General features: G+C 36.5%; 2 protein-coding genes across 2 annotated transcripts; both read right to left on the bottom strand.

Moving 5' to 3' along the window:
- Positions 1-370: 370 nt before the first annotated feature.
- Positions 371-2,679, bottom strand: LOC134532390 (uncharacterized). The gene is made up of 2 exons (XM_063368825.1): positions 2,275-2,679; positions 371-1,278 (listed from the first exon to the last, which is right to left on the bottom strand). The coding sequence occupies exons 1-2, from the start codon at positions 2,565-2,567 to the stop codon at positions 399-401; spliced, it is 1,173 nt and encodes a 390-aa protein (XP_063224895.1). The 5' UTR covers positions 2,568-2,679; the 3' UTR covers positions 371-398.
- Positions 2,680-8,825: 6,146 nt separating this feature from the next.
- Positions 8,826-21,346, bottom strand: LOC134532012 (Golgi SNAP receptor complex member 2). The gene is made up of 4 exons (XM_063368137.1): positions 21,058-21,346; positions 15,930-16,035; positions 14,328-14,474; positions 8,826-10,967 (listed from the first exon to the last, which is right to left on the bottom strand). Exons 1-4 carry the CDS (start codon positions 21,192-21,194, stop codon positions 10,722-10,724), a joined length of 636 nt encoding a protein of 211 aa, XP_063224207.1. The 5' UTR covers positions 21,195-21,346; the 3' UTR covers positions 8,826-10,721.
- Between the last annotated feature and the right edge of the window lie 2 nt (positions 21,347-21,348).

The following is a 21,348-nucleotide window of genomic DNA, read 5'->3' as shown; positions in this document are numbered from 1 at the left end:
AAAGTTCGCGCGGACAGCAATGGCTGACGAGACGGAAAAATTAATATATCTTGTGCGGGAGAGTGTTTTTTTGTATGATGTTCGTCATCCTGACTACAAAGATGTAGTGACGAAAGCAGAAGCATGGAAAGATATCGCGGAGAAACTACATGAAAGTAGTAAGATAATTTTTATTTATATGTATTCACTATATTCATAATATATTGTTTGAATATATTTTATTTTTATTCATATTTTTATTTTATGTATTCATTAATGAGATATCTTCTATATATACGCATTTATTTATACTTTCCAATTTAACACAAAACATTACAAAGAGCTTAATCGTACAATGCAACAGTAATATAAATATGTAATAATATTTTGCAAGTTTTGTACAATTTTTACATCATGATTTACGAACTTAAATAGTTGAAGTAATTAACGAAATGGTTTCGTACAGCATGGGCAGCATCACTAGATCGTTCTTTCAATGGAGTAGTGGCTGAGAAAGCATTGGTGGGTTGATTTGTTATATCGTCTGTTAATTCTAGCTCATCAGTTGTGACATTTTCTGTGTTAGCTCTAATAAAATTGTGAAGGCAACAAGCAGCTTTGACAACGTGTACAGCTGTATCAACATTACATTCGATAGGTCTAAAAAATATACGCCACTTTTGAGTTAAAATGCCGAAGGCATTTTCAACGATACGTCGTGCTCTGCAATGTCGTTTATTGTAACTTCTTTTTTCTATATTATCAACGACCGCCTTTCTTGGGAAAGGACGCATCAAATAAGTTTGTAACTTGAACCCTTCATCACCTACAAACACATGAGGGACGGGGGTTTCTGTCCCGGGTAATGGTTTTGGAGGAAGAATTGTTTTGTTATCAACAAAATCGCGATAGAAAGAGTTCTCGAAAATGGCACTATCACTGTGCCGACCATAACTACCTATGTCAACGACAATAAAATTGTAGTAAGGATCAACTATGGACAAGAGAACAATCGAAAAAAAGTTTTTATAACAATAATAACTTGATCCACTCTTGTTAGGGCATTTGATTTCCACGTGTTTCCCATCTATGCTCCCGATGCAGTTGGGAAAGTTCCATCGTTCTCTAAAGCCAACTTCAGATTTCCTCCAAACTTCCTCTGTTGGAGTAGCCAAGTACAGCGGTTGTAGAACGTTCCATATCTCGATGCACACTTCTTTAACTATGCTGGAAACAGTAGTGCGTCCAACACGGAAGGAAAAGGCAATAGTGTTATGGGAATCACCTGTAGCCAAATACCTGAAACAATAAAAACGAAGCATGAACAGTTTCATAAATAGAATAATATATTAGAATTAATTATTGTAACATTTATTATACATTAAAATTAATGTGAGTTTTAGTTATTACTTATGTTTCAAACTTGTTTTTGATTTTATCGTTCTGCTTAAATGATGTTTTTATACTGTTTTGTACAGGTGAAGCTGTTGAACTCAAATGGAAGAATTTGAGGGATTCATATGTGAAGTATCTCAAGTTCTTGAAGGGAGCTACAGGTTCAGCAAAGAAGTTTAAAAATTGGCCCTGGGCGGCAAACTTGGAATTCCTTCAAGATACAGTTTCTCCACGGGTAACCGCGTCAAATATACCACAGACGGGTGAAACAGACGATCCGATAGAAGAGGCTAGCAACGAAGGTAGCTGTGTGACAGATGATTCCCAAATTATACCGCCCCAGAAAAAATCCAAACCAAAGGACGTTAGCACAGATGTTCATGCGATTTAAAGTATCTAGATAACAAAAAGGACAACAAACCTAGGAACAACCTCGACCGTATTGACCACTTTTTCTTAAGTTATGCGGAGACATTTAAAAGGTTTTCACCTAGAACACAAGCAGTTATAAAAATGGAGATGGCTCAAATGTTTGGCCGGGCTGAACTTCGCGAAGTGGAAACTTCACACCCATCCTCCCCTTTAAATTCAAGTAGTTCATCGTGGCCACCGAACTGTACTGCTACCTCCTCCGGGGTAGTGGATTACACCGATCTGAACTATACCAACAAGCCACCGTTTGTTGGAATCCATGCAACCTCTGGCGATTCGGCAAAAGAATGGTACGAAACATTCCAAGGAGACATGTAAAATTATGTAAATGCATGTAAAGTAAATTTCAAAATCTGCTGTCTATGTATATTGTATTGTGTTATGTAAAAAAATATAGTGTAAATTTATTGTACAAATAATTAAACTAAAGAGAAAAATTATCTTTAAATAAGTAATTGTATTACTTACCTTAAACAGATAGCTAGTCTTTCCTTCGTCCCAATGGGTTTACTCCAGTTAGTGGCCACTTTTGATATTTTATGTTCAAGGAGAGTATGTAATTTGTCAAATTGTTCTTGAGACATTCGAAAATATGTGAAAAATCGGTCTTCGAATGAACTCAACTCACAGCATAATAGGTGAAACTCGCCGAATACCTCTCTTTTTTCATTTATTTCATGCACCCATTTTCTTTTTCTTTTTGCTTTACTCAAAGCGAACATAAGAAGTAACTCTTCTTCGTCAGAGGAACTGCTGGACATCTTGAAATGACAACAAGAAAACACGAATTACAGAGAGTGAATTCAATATCACACATTGCACACTCTTGACAGCAACTGTTTTCACACTGGTTCGCCTAAACTTGTCCGCATTCTGTCTGGCTTCCCTAGTCCGCGGCGGACTGCGGTCGTTCCGCCCGCGCTGACAGTCCGCCTCCTGTTTGACCTAGCCTTAAGAAGCCCTTCTACAGAAACTTTCCGGGACAAGGTTCCAAGATATACGACCTCCGGACAAAAATGAATAAAAATTAATACGTGGAGGCCAGCGAATGTAATTTCATTCCGGCAGGGATTAGTGGAATTATGCTTACTTTCAGGTACAATTTAAAACCGCGCTTTTATTTCTTTGTGGAAGGTTACTGGGAACAGTGAGACACTTTTTACCAGCAATGTTTTAAAAGATGGGTGTATCCCTTCAACCAAGTGTCTGAATAACACGTCCACGTTGTTAATGAGGAGTGACAGTGGTGATCCTAGTCTTTGTGGGACCCTAATATTTTGGCCGGGATTGTTTGAAGAGGAGGGAGGTGGTGGCCGTAGGGGAATATGGAATAGCACCCAGAGAAAAAAGATTTCGAGGGCTCTTCCCCGGAAAATATTATATATGTATATATATACATATTATATATATACATATTATATATATAAAACAAGTTTTAAGCCAACCTGGAACTTAAATTCCGACGATGCTTAAGAAATTTTAAAATTATTTACTTGTTAATTTTACTAGCGTTGATTTTATACATGCTAACGATATAATTCCGGCGAAGTCGTGTCATTATATGAGGCAGTAAAACCTCTGTCTGACCCGCTTGCAGAAAAAAAAAACTTTGCAAGTTAATCGAATGGAAGAATACATTCATTAGCCTTAAGTAAAGACTTTGTAAGTCGGCCTTTATAGTTGAGATAAAATACTGCAACAAATAAAATTATAAGAAAGTAAAAAAAAATTAAAAGTCAACGATATATTTTAATTAGTTACTTAAAATACGTGCATACTCCGAGAACTATATTTCGCTTAAAACGATAATATTTTGAGTAGAGTACTGATAGCTAAATATAATATAATTTCAAAGGTTAGTGATTTGTAAAGTTTTCCAGATCCAACTCGCACCGGATTGAATTCACGCTCACACAAACAGTAATTACTGTGTTCTTAAAACCAAACGGCAGTTCTGGCGAAAGCAATATGTACTTGATCATCTATCTCTTCCGAGGTTATACATTTCGCCTTCTTTCTCCAGGCCACACGACAGGCAGCAGTGCGACAACGGTAAATTCCAACGCAAAAAAATCACCAAAATTACAACTTGGTTGTTGTATGCAGATTTTGTTAAATGCTAAATTGAGAGAAACGTGCGGCGCATAAATGAGATTAAACTGCCACAGTCCGTACGACAAACTCCTTGTGGGTAGACTTGTAAAAATAAAAATGTGCAAGCTCTTTGTTAACAGTTCACATTTGGGATGCCTTATTTTGACAGACGAGAGAGCCAAAACCCGAAGTTCCCCGAAGTTCATGCTTTTTTCCCCCGTATCTTTTATGTAGCTATCCTAACCAAATCAACGATGTTTTAAAGTATTTTATAATGTAGCTAACCTAACCTAATTGACCGCTAGTATCCTTTCACCAACACCGCCATATTTATTTACAATGAAAAAAAAAAAAACCGAAGATGCACGATCGGCAGTTTGGGTCTCTCGTCTGTGAAAAGGATTCCCGTTCACATTTCCATGGAGGTCAAGTTCAGGTCCGCTATCGTCTATGGCCGAAAATAAAATAATTAGCATTCCATTGTTGGTTACGAATCGTTCTATTCGATCTGCGCATCGCGAAGCCCGGGTGCAAGAAGCGGGCCGTGCCTTCCGCGACTGACGCGAGCAACTACTACGTGAGTACGCGACACTCCCCGGCGGACATGAGCGCTGTCCCGGAGCAGGAGGGGGGAGGGATCTCGCGCAGCGGCGACGGCGACATCCAGGGACGCGGCGACGGGGACGGCGACGTCCAGGGACGCGGCGGCGAGGCGTCGTCGGACGACTCCAGCGAGTCGTCCAGGCTGGACGCAGCCGAGGGCTGGACCAAGGGCCCGGGGGAGCGCGCCGACGCCGACGCAGGGGGCGCCTACGCCACGCTCACCAGGTACCTGCGCATCAAGCCGGGCGCCTCCTCGCCCCGCGGCAAGCTCAAGGCGTCCACTCTGGGCAACTACTTCCGCAGGAAGACCGACGAAGGCTCCGCCCCCGGGGGAGACCCCTCGACGCCGCAGCGGCCCGGCTTCTGGCACTGGTTCGGCTGGGCGCCCAAGAAGCTGGGCCCCAAGGTCGAAGGCGGAGCGCGCCAGTGACCACGCCCCGCCAAAATTCCCAGAGCTTCTCTCCAGCATCAGCGAACAATCTTTCTTGACTTCATAGCTGCCTTGCAATCGTTTGAAAATTTCAATCACACCACGTTATTATGTTTTTTTTTGTGTGTCGGTATGTTTTGTTTTTATGACAATTCCTATGGATTTTTACATTATGATAGAAGTATTTTTTATTTTTGTGTTGTAAATTTTGACACCTATTATTCACTACTTACCTGTGCTGGATGTTTTAACTGTTACAAAACTAGAAAATGTTTGTAATAAAATCTTGGTTATGTTTTAAATTGTTTCCAGTAATGACCAACTAAAGTTATAAATACTATCTCAGTTTTGTGATGGGGGAAAAAAATTCAGGTAATTCAACATAACCAGTAATTTAAGACTGGATCCATACTCCATTAGTTACCTATTTCTTTAGGAAAATAGTTAACCTAAATTCTATGGAAACATGTTATGCCAAGTAAATACATTGCTACTGAAAATATGCCTTCAGGTTCTCAGGTTCTAAAAAAATTCTTTAGTACAGATTCACATTTGTCTCATCCACAAGCTTAGTACTCATGGATGCTGCAAGCACTAAATTGTTTTTGGCCTTGGGGGTGTTTGACATTAATCTTTTTTCCCTTGCATCTTTAAAACCTTTCGAGCCAGAAATATTTTTTTAGAATTTTTTTTTAGTTAAAGCAAGGCATGGCATTAAGATGTAGTGCTACTTTCAACCGATCCAAGTAATAAAAAAATGTTCAAAGAGTCGTTAATTCGGTCCTATATTTAAAACAGTAGTGACCAAAATAAGTCAGGTACCCTGAATAAAGAAACAAATTTAGTTTGAGCCTAAAGTAACAACAGTGGCATGCAATATAACATTATTTTATAACATAAATTGCTATACTTCTAAACTACGAAATTTACATTCTTTGCTTGAACAATTAATTTTTTTTTTTTTTAAGATTTCTTCAAGTTTGGTACAATTCCCTCAACACAGAGAAGTGCTGACATTTTCTCAGATTTAACAGTGTGAGATGTACATTCTGCCCATTTATACTCGATTCATTCGTTGCGATGGGTCACAGGGAACTCAACGTTTACACCTAGTGGTCTTATTATTCCAGAGACATCTTGCAACAGAAATAAATTTCCATTTTATTAAGTCTAATACATATAAACTTTCTCATAAGAAGCCTCTTAAATAAATTAATATGCTCACATTTTAATGCAAAATGTCTTTCAATGCTTTTTTTTTTCCTTTGGCAAAAACGAGGCACTGAATATTGGCTTCTTTAAAGTTTTATTTAAAAAACATTTAAATAAAGAAATGATATTTTATTTTATCAATGAAACTTTTTATTTTCATGCAACAAGCCATTTACATGGTGATTGCACAAACATGGAAATATGTTATTCAAGTGATATCCTTCTGAAATAAATTAATTTCTCAAGAGTGTATTAACTTACTCGTAAAATGCTACTAAGATAAATCATATGCATCATTCAGTGTTTTAATTTTTTTTTTGGCAACAACATGACAGTGAATTTAACCATCTGCATCAACAAGCTATTGCAAAGTGCTGGTATGCTTGCTTAAAGTTCGGAACTACTCTGTTTTAGCTTTCTTAGGTAAAGAGGGTTGTAAATTCTATGTATCAATGTTTTTGGAGAACAAAAATTTATTAAATAATTATTTCACTAACAAACTGTACAACATTTTCATTAGGAATCTCTAATTACCTGTAGTAAAAGTGAATTATCTGCAATTTTTACATATCAGTAGAGACCGGAAAAATTCGCGAATTCATTTCACGACAGGCTAAAATACAAATAGTTATACCTCAGTGATGCCTCTGCTATTGGCTCACAACTATCCTGGATGACTCTGTGCCAATGAGAAACACCCGACTAAAGCTTTATCGAATCACAGGCTGCTACGTTGGGACGCCTCACAAGACAGCAGCCAATGAGTGGGTGGCATTTGACTGAGTGTACGTAGAACTATGGAGTTCATCCCAGAAGTCATTGAACCCGCAAATTTTTCCGGTCCCTACGTATCAGTTATCTTGAATTGTTGATGTTTTTGAGCCAACAGCAATTTTGGTGACAATGAGGAGTGAAATGATGTAGATGGAGTACACGTTTCACACTTGTGAACCTTACTATGTACATCTTACCAATATAAAGTTTTACTATAAAATCTTACTAATATAAAATTGTAACCAGAATTAGCCCATAAAATGGATTAACACATTTTATACTACTTATGAACTTGAAATTTTGAAAGTCTGGATGCTTGTTACACAATCACTTCTTTAATATTGAACCTAATTTAATGAATTTTGGGATAGAAGTAACCAATATATTTGATTAACACACACTATATGTTTTATCCCATAAAAAACACAGTATGCTACGGAATGTCCATTCCAATCCATTCACAAAGATAACGCACAGCGACATAGGCTGCAGTAGCGGTAGGAATAGGGATTAGTTTATTGAACATGATTAAAGTTCCGATAACTCTTTGTTTGTAGGTAAGTTTTCAAGTTGAATTCTAAAATTCAAAGTTAAATTAACCTGTGGTGAATTCTAATACATGTAAGACTTGCCACATTTGGTGAAACACATTTAATTGCATTCCAATGCCTTGAAATGATTTTCTCCCTGAAAAGTACTTTGTAATCAAATGATTTTTTTAAAATTCATTTGAAATGTTATAGTACATATGTTAAGTGTTTATAGTTACAAAACCGAAGTCCAACTTTTTTATCTGGCAAAGTGTTTTATGATATTTTTCTTGCAATAAAAAAATTAATACAATTTAAGTCTTGCTTAGCGGACAAACAGGCTGGCAGAACGTAAGATGTGCACAAATGTCGGATAATACGGAGATGTTAGTAAAAAAGACCCTGAAACTTCAAACTATGTTATGATATTACACATTAAGAACCTAATATAATTATGTTTAAAAAAAAAACCTGAAATATTAACTTACAGTTACAGATTTAACTGAAGTTAAATGCAGTACTGCAGTACTTAAAAAGTTCACCTGGGATGATTTAAATAAATTCTATGATCATAGTCTGCTTTTCTAATGAGTGCCATTTCTTTGCTGCCCCTATGCTGATTCTCACAATTTGTAGTTGTTGCAGATTGATGCTTTTTTTTTGCATTGGGACGTCGGATAATATAGAACGTCGGATAAGCGAAGATGGAATAAAAATGATCGTAATATACTTTGAATTAAAAAAAAATTGTGTGGAGTCCACGTGCGACAGAACGGAAACTTCTTTCTTATTATATTATTTGGTAAAGGAAACATAATTCTCTTTGGCTGAGGTCGCAGATACATACATACATACATACACACACATATATGTGCAAGTATGGGAGCCCTAAATTATGCTCTTGTGCAAGTATGCAAGTGTGCAATTATGCTATGCCATTTATACCTCTGCCCTACTCTCATCTCCCAGTTCCCCCACCATGTACGTAACTATTCCCCTCATGCAATCAGAATTTTCGTAATGCTCGAAAATTGTAGCCCCCATCAGCAGAGAAGTTTCACTTAAAAAATTTTTTTTAAACAGATGCATTCAGCTATCTTTGAAATTTTTAAAATGTGTTTTCTGAAGCTTTGCTTATTACAAATTAAAAACCAGCTTACAAATTTAGATTATCAGGCATATATGTGTGTGCTTTTTTTTAAATTTTATAGGATTCTTATAAAGTCTCATAAGACATGTAAAATAAGTAAAATAACTATGGTCATTAAGTTGTACAAATGTTTGTAGCCTAGCCGGTTGATAAATATCCTAATCAAAAGTTGTGTTCATATTTGTATGCACACTGTGATGAAATCAAGAAAATTCAAGAAAAATTCTTTCAATAAAATTAACCAGAAAAAATATCAAATTTTATTTTAAGCTCCTTGTCAGCTAAAAACTAAGAAACAACAACAAAGAAATACACAATATAACAGAAACATCTTGGATATAACATTTCAAGTCTTTTAACGTCTTAGGATACACAGATAACAGCTTTACACTTTGGTCAATGAAGTCATAATACATGCATGCATATTACACAATAATGTGTTGCTAAATACCTAAGCCTTGTCCTTCATAAGTCCCAAAAATGATATTTAAACAGATAAATAAATAAAAGTGCTAACCAAACTTCCCATTTAGTCTTAATGATGTGCCACAAATTAAATTAACTTCAACAAAAAATAAGTGGTGAAAAACCTTTTTTTTAATAGTTTTTATAGTTATATATAGCTACACTCATACACAAAATTGCCATATTCAGTATATAGTGTGTAGCAAATTAGCAAACTAACCTAATGTTAACCAACATACAAAAATTTTGGAAAAATTATATATGTTAAAAATTAAACAAATCAACCAGTAATGAATCTAATTAGTTTTCTTAAAATTTAAAGTCACTGCTTGGCTGCCAAATTTGACTGAGTAAATTTTTATGAATCAATTGAGTTTTCTTTGCAGTTACAACAGGGTGTCTACAAATATCTGAACCGATTCCAGGATCTTTTAATAACATTTTCTAACGACTTTTTATACCACAGGGTGATTACATATTAATAAATAACAAGCAAAATTCAATACAATACAAATTCAATTCAATATAATACAAATACTATTTGCAAAGAAACGTGAAGATTTTTGTCTCAAAGCTAAAACGTATTCAGATATAATCCTCACATGATTTAAGTGGATATTCTCTTGACTATTTATATTTAACATGGTTTGACTGTAAATTGAAGTGAGAAGTCAAAACACAAAATGGAAGTACCAAAAGGCTTCTGGTAAAGTACCTAATGTTTCAGCACTGCGACTGTTAATTTTGGGACTTTTTTTCAAGACTTTCGTAACCAGACTTCAGTTTCATTAACAGGGACAAGATTATATGGTGAATTGCGATAACACCAAAATGAAAACCACATAATAGTAAAATGCAAGTTAAATACACCATTTATCACCGAAATGCAACTGAAATCATGAAACCAACCAGCAATTTGACAAAACATAGAACAGATTACAAAAATGTACTCTTTCACTATGGTAAATTCAATGAAAGTAATTTATCCAGCAAAAAAGTGTTTTTACAAATGAAAAAAAAAAAAAAAAAAAGGAGCTATTTTAAATGCAAAAAAATCAATTTAATTTAGTTTGAGCGTGCATCTCTTATAACACTTTTTACATATATGCATATATTGAAAAGGGGCGTAGCCAGGAGGGGGGGGGGATTAAGGGTTCAAACACCCCCCCCCCCCCCCTTAGCACCAAATCTTTAATTAATTTCTTATTCATCACTCAAACAAATTTCATAATAAAATTAATAAAATTTTTACCATTACAATATTTAAATTTAAGTACTGAAAACTGCTAAAATAGCACTATTTTACACCTTAAAATCCAAATTTTACCGGGGGAGGACCCCTGGACCCCCGCTTTAATAAGGGGGGGGGGGGGGGGGCCTACTTCTTAACACAAATCCTGGCTACGCCACTGATATTGAACACAGTTTTTGAATGCATAAAAATTTGTTCCAGACGTGTCATACTGTAAAAATGCATCATGTATCAGTAAAAGAAGTGACATTTTGTTGGAGTTAAGTATCGAGATGTACATATCAATTTTCATAATCGTTAAATAACACGCCATCTCCATGGATAAAGACGACGCACGAAGATGAACACAACAGCACCATGCAAGCTTGTCCCCGTCCAACACTCTGCACGGCCGTGCGCGGGCCGCTACGTCAGGTACACCACCACCAGGGTCATCACCGCCAGGGTGACGGCCACACCGCCCAGGAGCACGAACTTGTCCTGGCGGGCGCGCCGCTCCACGAGGCGCATGGTGGAGTTGGACAGGCCGAGCGTGTTGGCCACGTCGAAGAGGCGGCGGTGGGCTCCCTTGAGCACTCCGCGCTGCTGGCGCAGGCTGTCCAGCACGCCCGAGCCCGACAGCAGCGCGTCGTCCACGCCGCGGCTCGCGTTCTGCCACGGGCCAGCACACCGTTCATACTTTACTTCACAGTCGCTGTCCAGGCAAGGACCGGTTCCAACAAACAAGCGTGTTTCGCAATACACCAGCCCCTCGAAGTAACGCTGTTCGGTCGGCGCTGTTCTGAAGTAACGACGCCAATTAACTAGGGCGTGATTTGAAGTAGCGCGGTTATATATTCCAAGTAGGGGGCGACTGAATTGTTGCCAATTGGAAGGGTAGCCCTTCAGGATTTTTCTGACAGTGGTTAGTTTGTAAAGTGACCTAACCTAAACTAACCTAATCTAACCTAATCTAACCTAACCACTGTCAGAAAAATCCTGAAGGGCTGCCCATCCAAGGGGCAACAATCCAGACAACCTTTCAAAAACACTACTGTACGAAAAATCCTGATGGGCTGCCCTTCCAAGGGGCAAGTTTTCAGAATTATTTAAACACTTAAAGAAATGTGTTTTCATAAATTGGACGGGCTGCCCTTCCAGTCTCTGTACAAATAAACCATTGCCAGAAAAATCCTGAAGGGCTGCGCATCCAACGGGCAACAATTCAGCTCCCCCCGAAGTAGAGCTCTTTCTCGTCCACATATGTAATTTATTTTATTTTCACACGCGCACAATGTAACAAAACAAAATGTGACAAATTAAAAATAAGATGGCACTTGTGTAACATGAACATTATGACGAATCAAAAAAAAGATATTATCTTTTTAATGTAATATTTATTCGCTTCCATCGCATATTTTTAAAGCCCAATTAAAATTGCACAGTAAATAATATTTCGTAAATACATTTTCCGACGCCTACGTGTGTGTTTAGCTAATATTTATACATACTACGCCGTCTTGCAACTCGGTAGCAGCTCTAGTGGGAAATGCCGGAAGCTTTCGAGGCTAGTTCACATCTTGCATGACAGCCTGCGCTGACTCCTAGTCGTGCAAACACGAAGTTACTTTTTTTTTTTTTAATAGATTTCAATATACATATTATTTTAGGTTATTTGAACTAAATGCAATTTATATATTTATATTTTTCTTAAATTGTATTTAGATGTGTTAACAGTATGTAAATACGTACATTTAAACAAAATAAATGTCATATAAAGAATAGTAAACAAACGGATTTCAGTGGCTGGAGAACCAATTATTATGAATAACATGCACTCTTATGGCAAAAACGTATTTGATTAGTGCTGTTTTGATTAGCGCTCTATTTTCCTGGAACAAATTAGAGCGTTACTTCGAGGGGCTGGTGTAACTACATTTAACATTTACCATCTTAATAGGATATAACATTATGAACAGAGATGTGAGTAGGAAAATTTTCTACAAAAATATAACCACATATTTTTCTGAATTTTTTCCCCCCCCATTTTCAACATAAATTTACATAATTAAAGATAGGTTGATATACCTTACACAATTTATATTCTGCAGATTGGTAGGTACTGTTTGAATAAGCAAAGTTTTGTTGCAGTCAGTTGGTAGACGGGTAGCATGGGCCCTGCCCAACTGTCAAATGGTGATTGAGACTTTATGTTGTAAAGAAAATGCAATGTAGGCATGTTTTACTTGGTCATGTTTGTGTAAAAAATTTTTGATAAAACTTTGTTTCTGTGAAAGTATATAACGATTTGGAAAATTTTCCCAAAAATACTTTCCCAGAAAACTAACATTTTCTACTTATAAATAATAAATAAAAAAAGAAAATGTGTGCACTAAACTATAATTTAATTGATATTCACTACTACAGTATACCGGCTAAGTACTTAAAGATTTTATTGTAAATTTAACCTTTATGTACGCGCTAGAACTCTGAAATTGCTTTTGTACATGATCAGTGCCTTCATTCTACAGCGAAAGATCTTTCATCCTGCATTCTGTAATGCGAAGGGACAAAGATTATATGGCTAATTGCGATAAAACCGAAACAACACCGCAAAGTGTGTCAATACAACACATACGTAACACCAAAATGCAAGTTCAATCGTGGAATTCAGTAGCTTTTCAACAAAACTTAATTCAAATCATAAAAAATGTAATCTCATAATTTTTTTTTTTTGAAAATCAAGGACTGTCAGTAATTCCAGAAAAATATTGTACCGAAATGCATTGATCAGAAAAATTAAATTTGTTTTATTTTGCAACCCTGAATCACTTTCAAACCACAAATGCTCACTGATTTATTTTTAATTATTGTTCTGAATGTATCTGTTTTAGACCAACTTAACACCAAATTATTTTATCATAAAAATGCAGCATATAAATTTTACCACTATTTTAGTGGAGTAAGCGTTACAAATTGGCTTTTATAAAATAAAAACAATAACAGGCAAAATCTATATTTTAAAAATTAATTTGGAGTAAAAATAAAAACACTATATCCTGTCTCTAGTTATCAAACTAGCCGCTCGCGTTCAGATTTTTTTCGGGGGGATTCCGGTTGTTGATCTAGACCGCCAGATGGCATCACTGCGCTGCCGACGCTTTAAGTTCTCTCAGCATTTGTAGTTACTGTCTGTCTTCATTTCAGCTATGAATTTTTCAAAGATGAAATTTTTTTAAAGAAGACCAATGCCATTGCTGCTAATATCCAGGTACATCCATCAGTAACAACACACATGCGCACAATAAAACACGCATAAAATGTATGCGGTATAAAGTTTATTCCCAAAAACTAGACTTTATATAATTCTTTAACCCTCAATTCTACACAGCAACGAGCTAATGCAGCCTTTAAATAACTAGAAAAAAGAAAAGAGTTGGCTAACTGACTTGATATTTCAAAAGCTAAAATGAATTTCAGGATTTATATTATAGACGTGTCATTCAGATTTTCTGCTTCAGTAATAAACAAATAGCATACCGTGATTCCGTAACTCGACCAAAAAAAAATCAGTAATAATCACAGAAGATCCGTAATGGTAGGTGCTCATCAAAATTTTTTTCCCCTTCTTTGGAGCAGATTTTTACTAGAGCCACGGAATTTTCGCGCATTCATTTAGTCGCAAGCTAGAATGCAAACCTCCACACTGTCGCACTGTGTTCATGATTGGACTGCAGTTATCTGGACACGCCCCCTCTACGACCGTGAGCCAACGATGTCCAGCTAGGAGAGAAGTGGGCGAATCAGGTAGTGCCAAATAACAAGGATAAAAATGTTCTCGCTAAAATATCAACCAATGGGTGAGTAAAACATGGGTCGAGCACACCTATAACTTTTAATTCTATCCTGAGGCCAGAGGAATCCGCGAAATTTCCGGGACTCTAATTATTAGAACTGGATTTAAATACTGTTTTACTGTCTATTCAGTGGTATTCACGTTAAAACTACACGGCCCGGTGGTGGTCGCGGTACCTGCAGGCTGGTGTGGTGCTGCAAGCTGTGGTCTATGAGGATGCTGGTGTCGCTGTCCCGCGCAAAGTCGCGCGACAGCAACTCCTCGCGCTCCGCCTCCTGTTGTCGCCGCACGTGCTCCCGGCCCAGGAAGTTGCGCAGCGCCGCCTGCCGACACCACACACCGGTGGACGTACCAGTAGCGGGCACAAGGAACCAACCAATCAATAAAGCAACGAGGTGTCCTAACGACTACTTTTCTTTCCCTCACCAAAATTTCATATTTCCCAGAATGTGGAAGAGAGATAGATGCGGCGCAAGCGTACAATGAGCGTAACGGAACAGTGAGCATAACGGGACACAGCGTAACGGAACAATGTGCATAACGGGACACTTTTTCGTGCGTGCAGCCGGCGTTCATCGATTTATTAGACGTTGTCACGTCCAAAACATAAATTAAAACAGAACTTTCATATGTAATTTTATAGCGTGTACAGTACCCAGCAAAAGTTTTAGAACCATTACGAAATTCATACAAAACTTTTTCCTACCAGAAAATTTATCGTGTCTATATGTTTCTTTCACATAACAAAATGCACAAAATTTCTACTTTTCTATAACCTGTAAAATTCTATAACTTTTAAACTGATAAACAGAGTTTAATGATTTATTTTATGAGGACATGATTTCATAAAAAAAACTGAGGAAAAAATATATTGTCAAAGATCACACCAAATGTTTAAGGATGGAAGTTTTTTTTTTTATGAATTTCATAATGGTCCTAAACTTTAGTCATTTACTGTATGACTATGCACTAAAACATCATCTGAAGGAAAAAAATGCCTTCAGAGACTGCTTGACGGCAGAATGGTTGCATGACATCCCAGGACGTAAACACCCTGTCATGTCTTGTCGACATAAGAGGGATGGTCAGAGATGACTAGAGGTGGCAGAGGCTCGTAATTCATTTGCAGAGAGTCCAACTGAGCCGAGCCTTGTCAAGTGAAGCCTTTCAGTTATCCCCAATAGACTTGAGCCCTGCTGAAAACAATAAGAGACTACATCAGTTATTACGTTATCAGCGTGCTCAGGAACAAGGTTTTTGGAAATAATCATTTTTTTTTAGAAAACCCTGACGGAAGATAAAAAAAATTATGTGATGTGTGTTCAAGGGATTTAGGAATACGTAAGGTACTAATAATGGATTTATTAAACCTTTTAATTATTGTACTTCCGAAAATAATTTACCCATAATTTGTATATTTGAACCAAAAAAAACTATCAAGTGATTTGAAAAAAAAAAAAAAAAAAATCAGCCTGCAATGTGCGTTATCTAATTCATAAAGAACAGCTATTGACATTAATTTTTAATTTTACTTAATCACCATTTTAAATCAAGCAGCAAAATCATGTTATCGCTGTACGTGATAAAAAAATCATGCATAAAGGAAAATAAAAACCATTATGAGTTGTCTTAATTATTTTTGTAGAGGAGGTAACTCAAATGTGCCCAAAGTTTCAAGAACCATCACAGCGCATGTTTCAAGCTGTAACAAGAATCCCGGCTTCCCTCGCATGGTTTCGGGTTTGAGGCGGGCCGGAGCCACACCTCCCGTTCGCTACCTGCAGGTGGATGTTGTCGTACTTGAGCTGGTCCACCCGCATCTTGCTGGTGGCTCGTCGGCTCACGGGCTCCTTGTGCACCAGGATGTCCAGGCGCTCGCAGTTGCTGCAAGCACAGTCACGTCGCACAGTTTACATACACACACACACACACACACACATATCTATGCTAATATTATAAAGCTGAAGAGTTTGTTAGTTTGGTTGTTTGTTTGAACGCGCTAATCTCAGGAACCACTGGACCGGATTTGAAAAATTCTTTCAGTGTTGGATAGTACATTTATCGAGGAAGGCTATAGGCTATATTATATTATCAATAACATTAGGGATCCTTACTAAAAGTCAAATTTAGAATCAAATGTGTTGGAGGGAGTTAGATACAACATGCAGTACATGTACGAAGTGTATGTTGACAACGCCGCAGGCACAGAGTATATAAGTGAACCAGAGACGAAATAGAGGCGCGGTTTCTTTGATCTTGGCGAACTCGACAGCAGACAGTCGAAAAGTTGGCCGCCATGTTTGTGGCGTGTGCGCTGCTCATAAACACATGTTGGTTGCTACAGTAATGCTCGTTGGTTGCTACGTTTTCCTGAAGTATGGATCATTATTCCGTAAAATTTCTACTCGACACACAATTATATTCAATTTGCCATTAAAGTTTAATGCGTGGACCATACATAACGAATGCATTCAGTTACGATTCATGCGTAGATTGGCTAGTGGTTAAGTATTATGAGACGGTGATTTTTTGTTGTGTTAGAGCGTGTTTAATTAAGTGACGAGCCTATTTGTCCGTGTGTGACGGCGTGTTTGCATAGGCAACTTACAAAATATTTTATTTGCGTGAAATCAGAGGTTATACAGCACAAAATCCATGACCATATCTGCATACAAGAAAAAAAATAGTGGGAAGACCTATATCAAATTTGTTGCATTTGATCCTCCAGAAATATTAAAATATAAAAAAAAACACAAATGACGTGCACACTATAATTCCTTTCTTTTGGTACGTACCTAAGTGAGTAAAGCATGAAAAGTATTAGGCCTAGTTCTAGGACAGTAGGTAGTCAACCTGTTGCAATAAATTCAAATTATATAGTAAATATCAGGAATAACTTCTCGTGCAAAAGTCTTGAAAAAAAAAATCTCTGTTTTTACTAAAGAACTAACTTCTTATCTCCTCTGTGCCGCAGGCGCAACAAGTTTTTTTTTCCCTATTGCCTATTAACATTGTTGCCACGCACTAGATGCCTTATCATTCTTAATTTTCCCATACAAGTAAAAAACACCCGTGTGATATTAAAAACGAAGCAATCAGTACCCTCATATAGAATACATAGAGATAGTGTGAGGTATATATGTAGATATAAAGAGATAAATACAGATAGAGAGATACATAGATATATAGGACTATAGATGTAGATAGAGATAAATATATATTTAGAGACATGGATAGATTATTTGTATATGTGTAACTACTTCAAACATATTACAAAACAAAACTGAATGAGGCATTGCAATGCATTCCGAGCATTAGCTAGATAATGGAATCTTTTCAATATTAGTAATCCCTTATTTTTCAGTTATTTTTTCTATATTGCTTTATAGAGTCCAGATTACATACAGACCAGGTAAATAACTATAAACTGGCAGAACAGCGTCTGTCGGGATCTGAAAGTGATATAAATTATTTTGCACACTTGACATTCAAATTAAGAAGACAATTACTAACTACATCTGATCTCTAAACAGTTCCCCTTCACCCTGTGTTCAGCCCGGGCAATGCTGGGTACTGCAGCTAGTATACATATATAGGTGCCCGTGAAAGACCGCACTTTTTTTTTTTGGATCAGATAGAGAATAAATTTCTGAGACAGGAAGTCTTTGCTGATTTTTGATCTGACCCAAAGGTAATTAGTAATTAATTAAAATAGTTAACCAATGATGAGCACACACACACACACACACACACACACACACACGCTCGCTTACTGCTGCTTGCCCCCTTATACTCTTGGCGCGCTGTGAGAGACAGTAAGCAGTAGTACCTCGCGCTTCTCTCTCTCTCTCTCTCTCTCTCTCTCTCTCTCTCTCCCGGTTAGCACAGTCCCCCCACTCTTCTTTCTCTTAGAGCGCGTTCAACACACTGGTTAACTATTTTGCAACTAGGAGGGGGGGGGGGTGGTTAATGGTTGGATAGACCTTCGACCTTACAGTCCCTCGACCATTTGTCTACCCACTGTCACAGCAGTGCATCATTAAAGGCCTTAGTAATCCAACAAAACACTGAGGGTCGGTGTTTCAACTTAAATACCATTAATTCCGTTCCTATGGAAGTCACACATTTCACAAACGTTATGGTAACCAATTAAATAATGAATTACAATTCACATTTGTAGGATCAAAGTACCTCAATAAATTGTGGCCCAAAGGTTGTTTCAAAACTCTTCCCACAGTCTTAAGAATTGGCCTTTGAGTCAGACAAAGTAAGTAAGATCTCTGAATCACATAAAGTTTCTCCCTTAACCTCAGTTAAACACATCTTAGTGCACTTAAGAAACAAACACACAATCATTCAGAGGTGGATTATGAGACACAAACGAAACCGGTTAGCACCTTGACTTATCCTACACTTAATTGGCGAACATACACTATGTTTGAACATTGTGTAGCAAATATCAAATTAAAAATTATTCATCAAAAACAAAGATGAAATCACACTAGGTAATCTAAATTTCCAAAAGTGAATATTCTCAATGTCAGAATTGTATGTTCTAGCACTTACCAAATATGTTCATAAGCATAAGTCTTTTAGACGTCTCAAAATTTCCACAAATATAATTGATACTTCTTATGACATCAACAATTTTTTACCAAATTACAATGTGAATTAATCACTGGTTCAAACCACCCTCAATCAATTTATTTTCTTATTCAGCCCGTTCTTCACCATTCCACCAGTTAACAATCCTTTTAATTTATTTGGAATGGTTGATATGACTTAAGGGTCCTACCTACCTGGCCATACATATGGTGTACAGAGCTTCAGAAGATTTTAAGGTAAATATGTAGAGTAGCGGTATATGCGAAAAAAAATGCTAAAAATCCGAAAATACTTTTATTCTATGCTCTTTCACTTCCTCTTTTCAAATCAACTGGCGGAGATAAGAAATTCCAAATACTTTAGGAGATATCGAATTTTTTAATTTTGAACATGATGAGTAGCAGTATTTGCGAAAAAAAAAATTCTAAAAATCTGAAATTACTTTTATTATATGCTCTTTCACTTCCTCTTTTCATTAAAACCGGCGGAGATAAGAAATTCCAAATACTTGAGGAGATATCGAATTTTTTAATTTAGCAATACAACACCTGTACAACCATTCGAACGACGCCATTTTTGTTATTTTGCCGTGTGTTCGTGAATGCGTAATAAATAAAATGGTCGATTAGGTCATGTCAGTTACATTATTAATACTTTCAAACTAAGCAGACATAAAAAATAATGTGAATTAATTTTAATGGCTGTTTAGTTTTAAAATAATTATAATAATGTAACTGACCTGACCAAACAAACCAGGACAAAGGATGAACAGTAGGAACTAAAAAGGTCGATTAGGTCAGGTCAGTTACATTATGAATACTTTCAAACTAAGCGTACATTAAAAATAATATGATTTTATTTCAATGGTTCTTTAGTTTTAAAGTATTTATAATGTAACTGACCTGACATAACAAACCCGGACAAATGATGAACATTAACAACTCACGTAAAATTTTTTTGTTACTTATTACATGCACAACAATATCCAAATAAAAAATAAGACTTTAAAATTATAAATGTTAAAAGCCCACCTAAGTTGGAGGCGGGTACATTTCCTTTGCCATTAGAAGGAAATGATGCAGTCGTTCACCTACGTCGCGATACCTCCGACGGAACATTAATAAATAAATAAATAATCACGTATTGGTTCATTTGAATACTGGCCAATCACGGAACTATCACATGACAAAATTGTCCAATAAGAAACATAATAGATACTCGTAAACAAGAAACAATGGTAATCGCAGCATGAATACGCAGGTATTGTGATGAAAATTAAATTCGATATCTCCTAAAGTATTTGGAATTTCTTATCTCCGCCATTTGATTTGAAAAGAGGAAATGAAAGAGCATATAATAAAAGTATTTTCGGATTTTTAGCATTTTTTTTCGCATATACCGCGACTCTACATATTTGCCGATTTTAAAACTGCTCACGATGTCCGAGTCGTGTCTGTTTATGAAAATCGTCAAATAATACGCTGAGGGCAAATGAGTAGTTCTGCATTTGTAATTAGTTTTTAAACTGTATTTTTAGGTTAGTAAAAAGGTCCCAAAACATGAGTTTTCATAATAATTTTTAGGCATGAAACTCCAGGTCTTGAGATTCTTGAAAGTGGTCAAGGGACTTGCATTATAAATCTTCATTTCCCTGCCATAAAATGTTATGGTTGCTACTGAAATATCATAGTTGCCTCAAGCACGAGGAGGAGATTGCACACCAGTTCAGAGCCTTGGGCTTAGAGGCGATACTGCGCTGGAAGCACCTGCGAAAGTTTCACTTATCAACCCACCTCACTAACACAAATACACCCCTTAATAGGAAGGTCCCTTAGAGGCTATAAACAGGATCTGGGATACCTGTCGTGGAAAACAGTCTCTGCTATATTAATAGAGCACAACACAAATTTACACCAAAATATTCACATTACAGGTCATGTATACAATAACATTTCACCAAACCTTAACCCGAAAACATAATTTTTAACCTAATCTAAACTCTATTAAAATGGTTAAGGGGAATTACTTGTTAAAATGCACTGCACCTTTACGGAATGAATAGAAACCATGTTAAAAATTAATTAAATTTGTGTTGGAATTTAAAAAAAATTGCGGAACAGTTGAAATACTTATTACATTAATTGATAATTAATAATATGTAACTAACGACCTAACCTAACTTAATTTCAATTATTATTCACCTTTATTTTCCACAAGCCGCTATTTAAAAGCTCACTAGAGGTACTCGAAGACATAATGTAACGTATAAAAATGAATTAAAAACATTGTATTATTACAAACCTCGTAATAGTATCAATTCTGGCTTGTATTTCCTTTTCAATAGGTTCTGTTTCTTTGCCGTAAGCATTCTCAAGCCTTTGAAAACACTGCTGGGTTTCTTGTATTAAATTATTTGTGTGGTGATAGAGAGATTCCATTTCACCTTAAAATCAAAAACTGCATATGAAAGATACAGTTTTGTATTAATAAAATAAATGTACACGGTTCCAGTATTGAATAATATATCACGCAAAGTACACGTCATACCACACACGTAAATATTTACATTTTCCAAAACACTAACGAAAAAGC

This window comes from Bacillus rossius, chromosome 5 (genome assembly GCF_032445375.1).
Source record: "Bacillus rossius redtenbacheri isolate Brsri chromosome 5, Brsri_v3, whole genome shotgun sequence".
NCBI classification, from domain to species: Eukaryota; Metazoa; Arthropoda; class Insecta; order Phasmatodea; family Bacillidae; genus Bacillus; species Bacillus rossius.
This window is presented reverse-complemented; position numbering and strand designations above follow the sequence as displayed.

Excerpts from the sequence above, each read along its gene's own strand:
- LOC134532390 (XM_063368825.1), bottom strand. The coding sequence starts at position 2,567 with ATGTCCAGCAGTTCCTCTGACGAAGAAGAGTTACTTCTTATGTTCGCT. Across the intron at positions 1,279-2,274 it reads AGACTAGCTATCTGTTTAAG|GTATTTGGCTACAGGTGATT; the intron begins GTAAGTAATACA and ends TTATTGTTTCAG.
- LOC134532012 (XM_063368137.1), bottom strand. The coding sequence starts at position 21,194 with ATGGAATCTCTCTATCACCACACAAATAATTTAATACAAGAAACCCAG. Across the intron at positions 14,475-15,929 it reads ACGACAACATCCACCTGCAG|GCGGCGCTGCGCAACTTCCT; the intron begins GTAGCGAACGGG and ends TGGTGTCGGCAG. Across the intron at positions 10,968-14,327 it reads AGCACCACACCAGCCTGCAG|AACGCGAGCCGCGGCGTGGA; the intron begins GTACCGCGACCA and ends GGCCCGTGGCAG.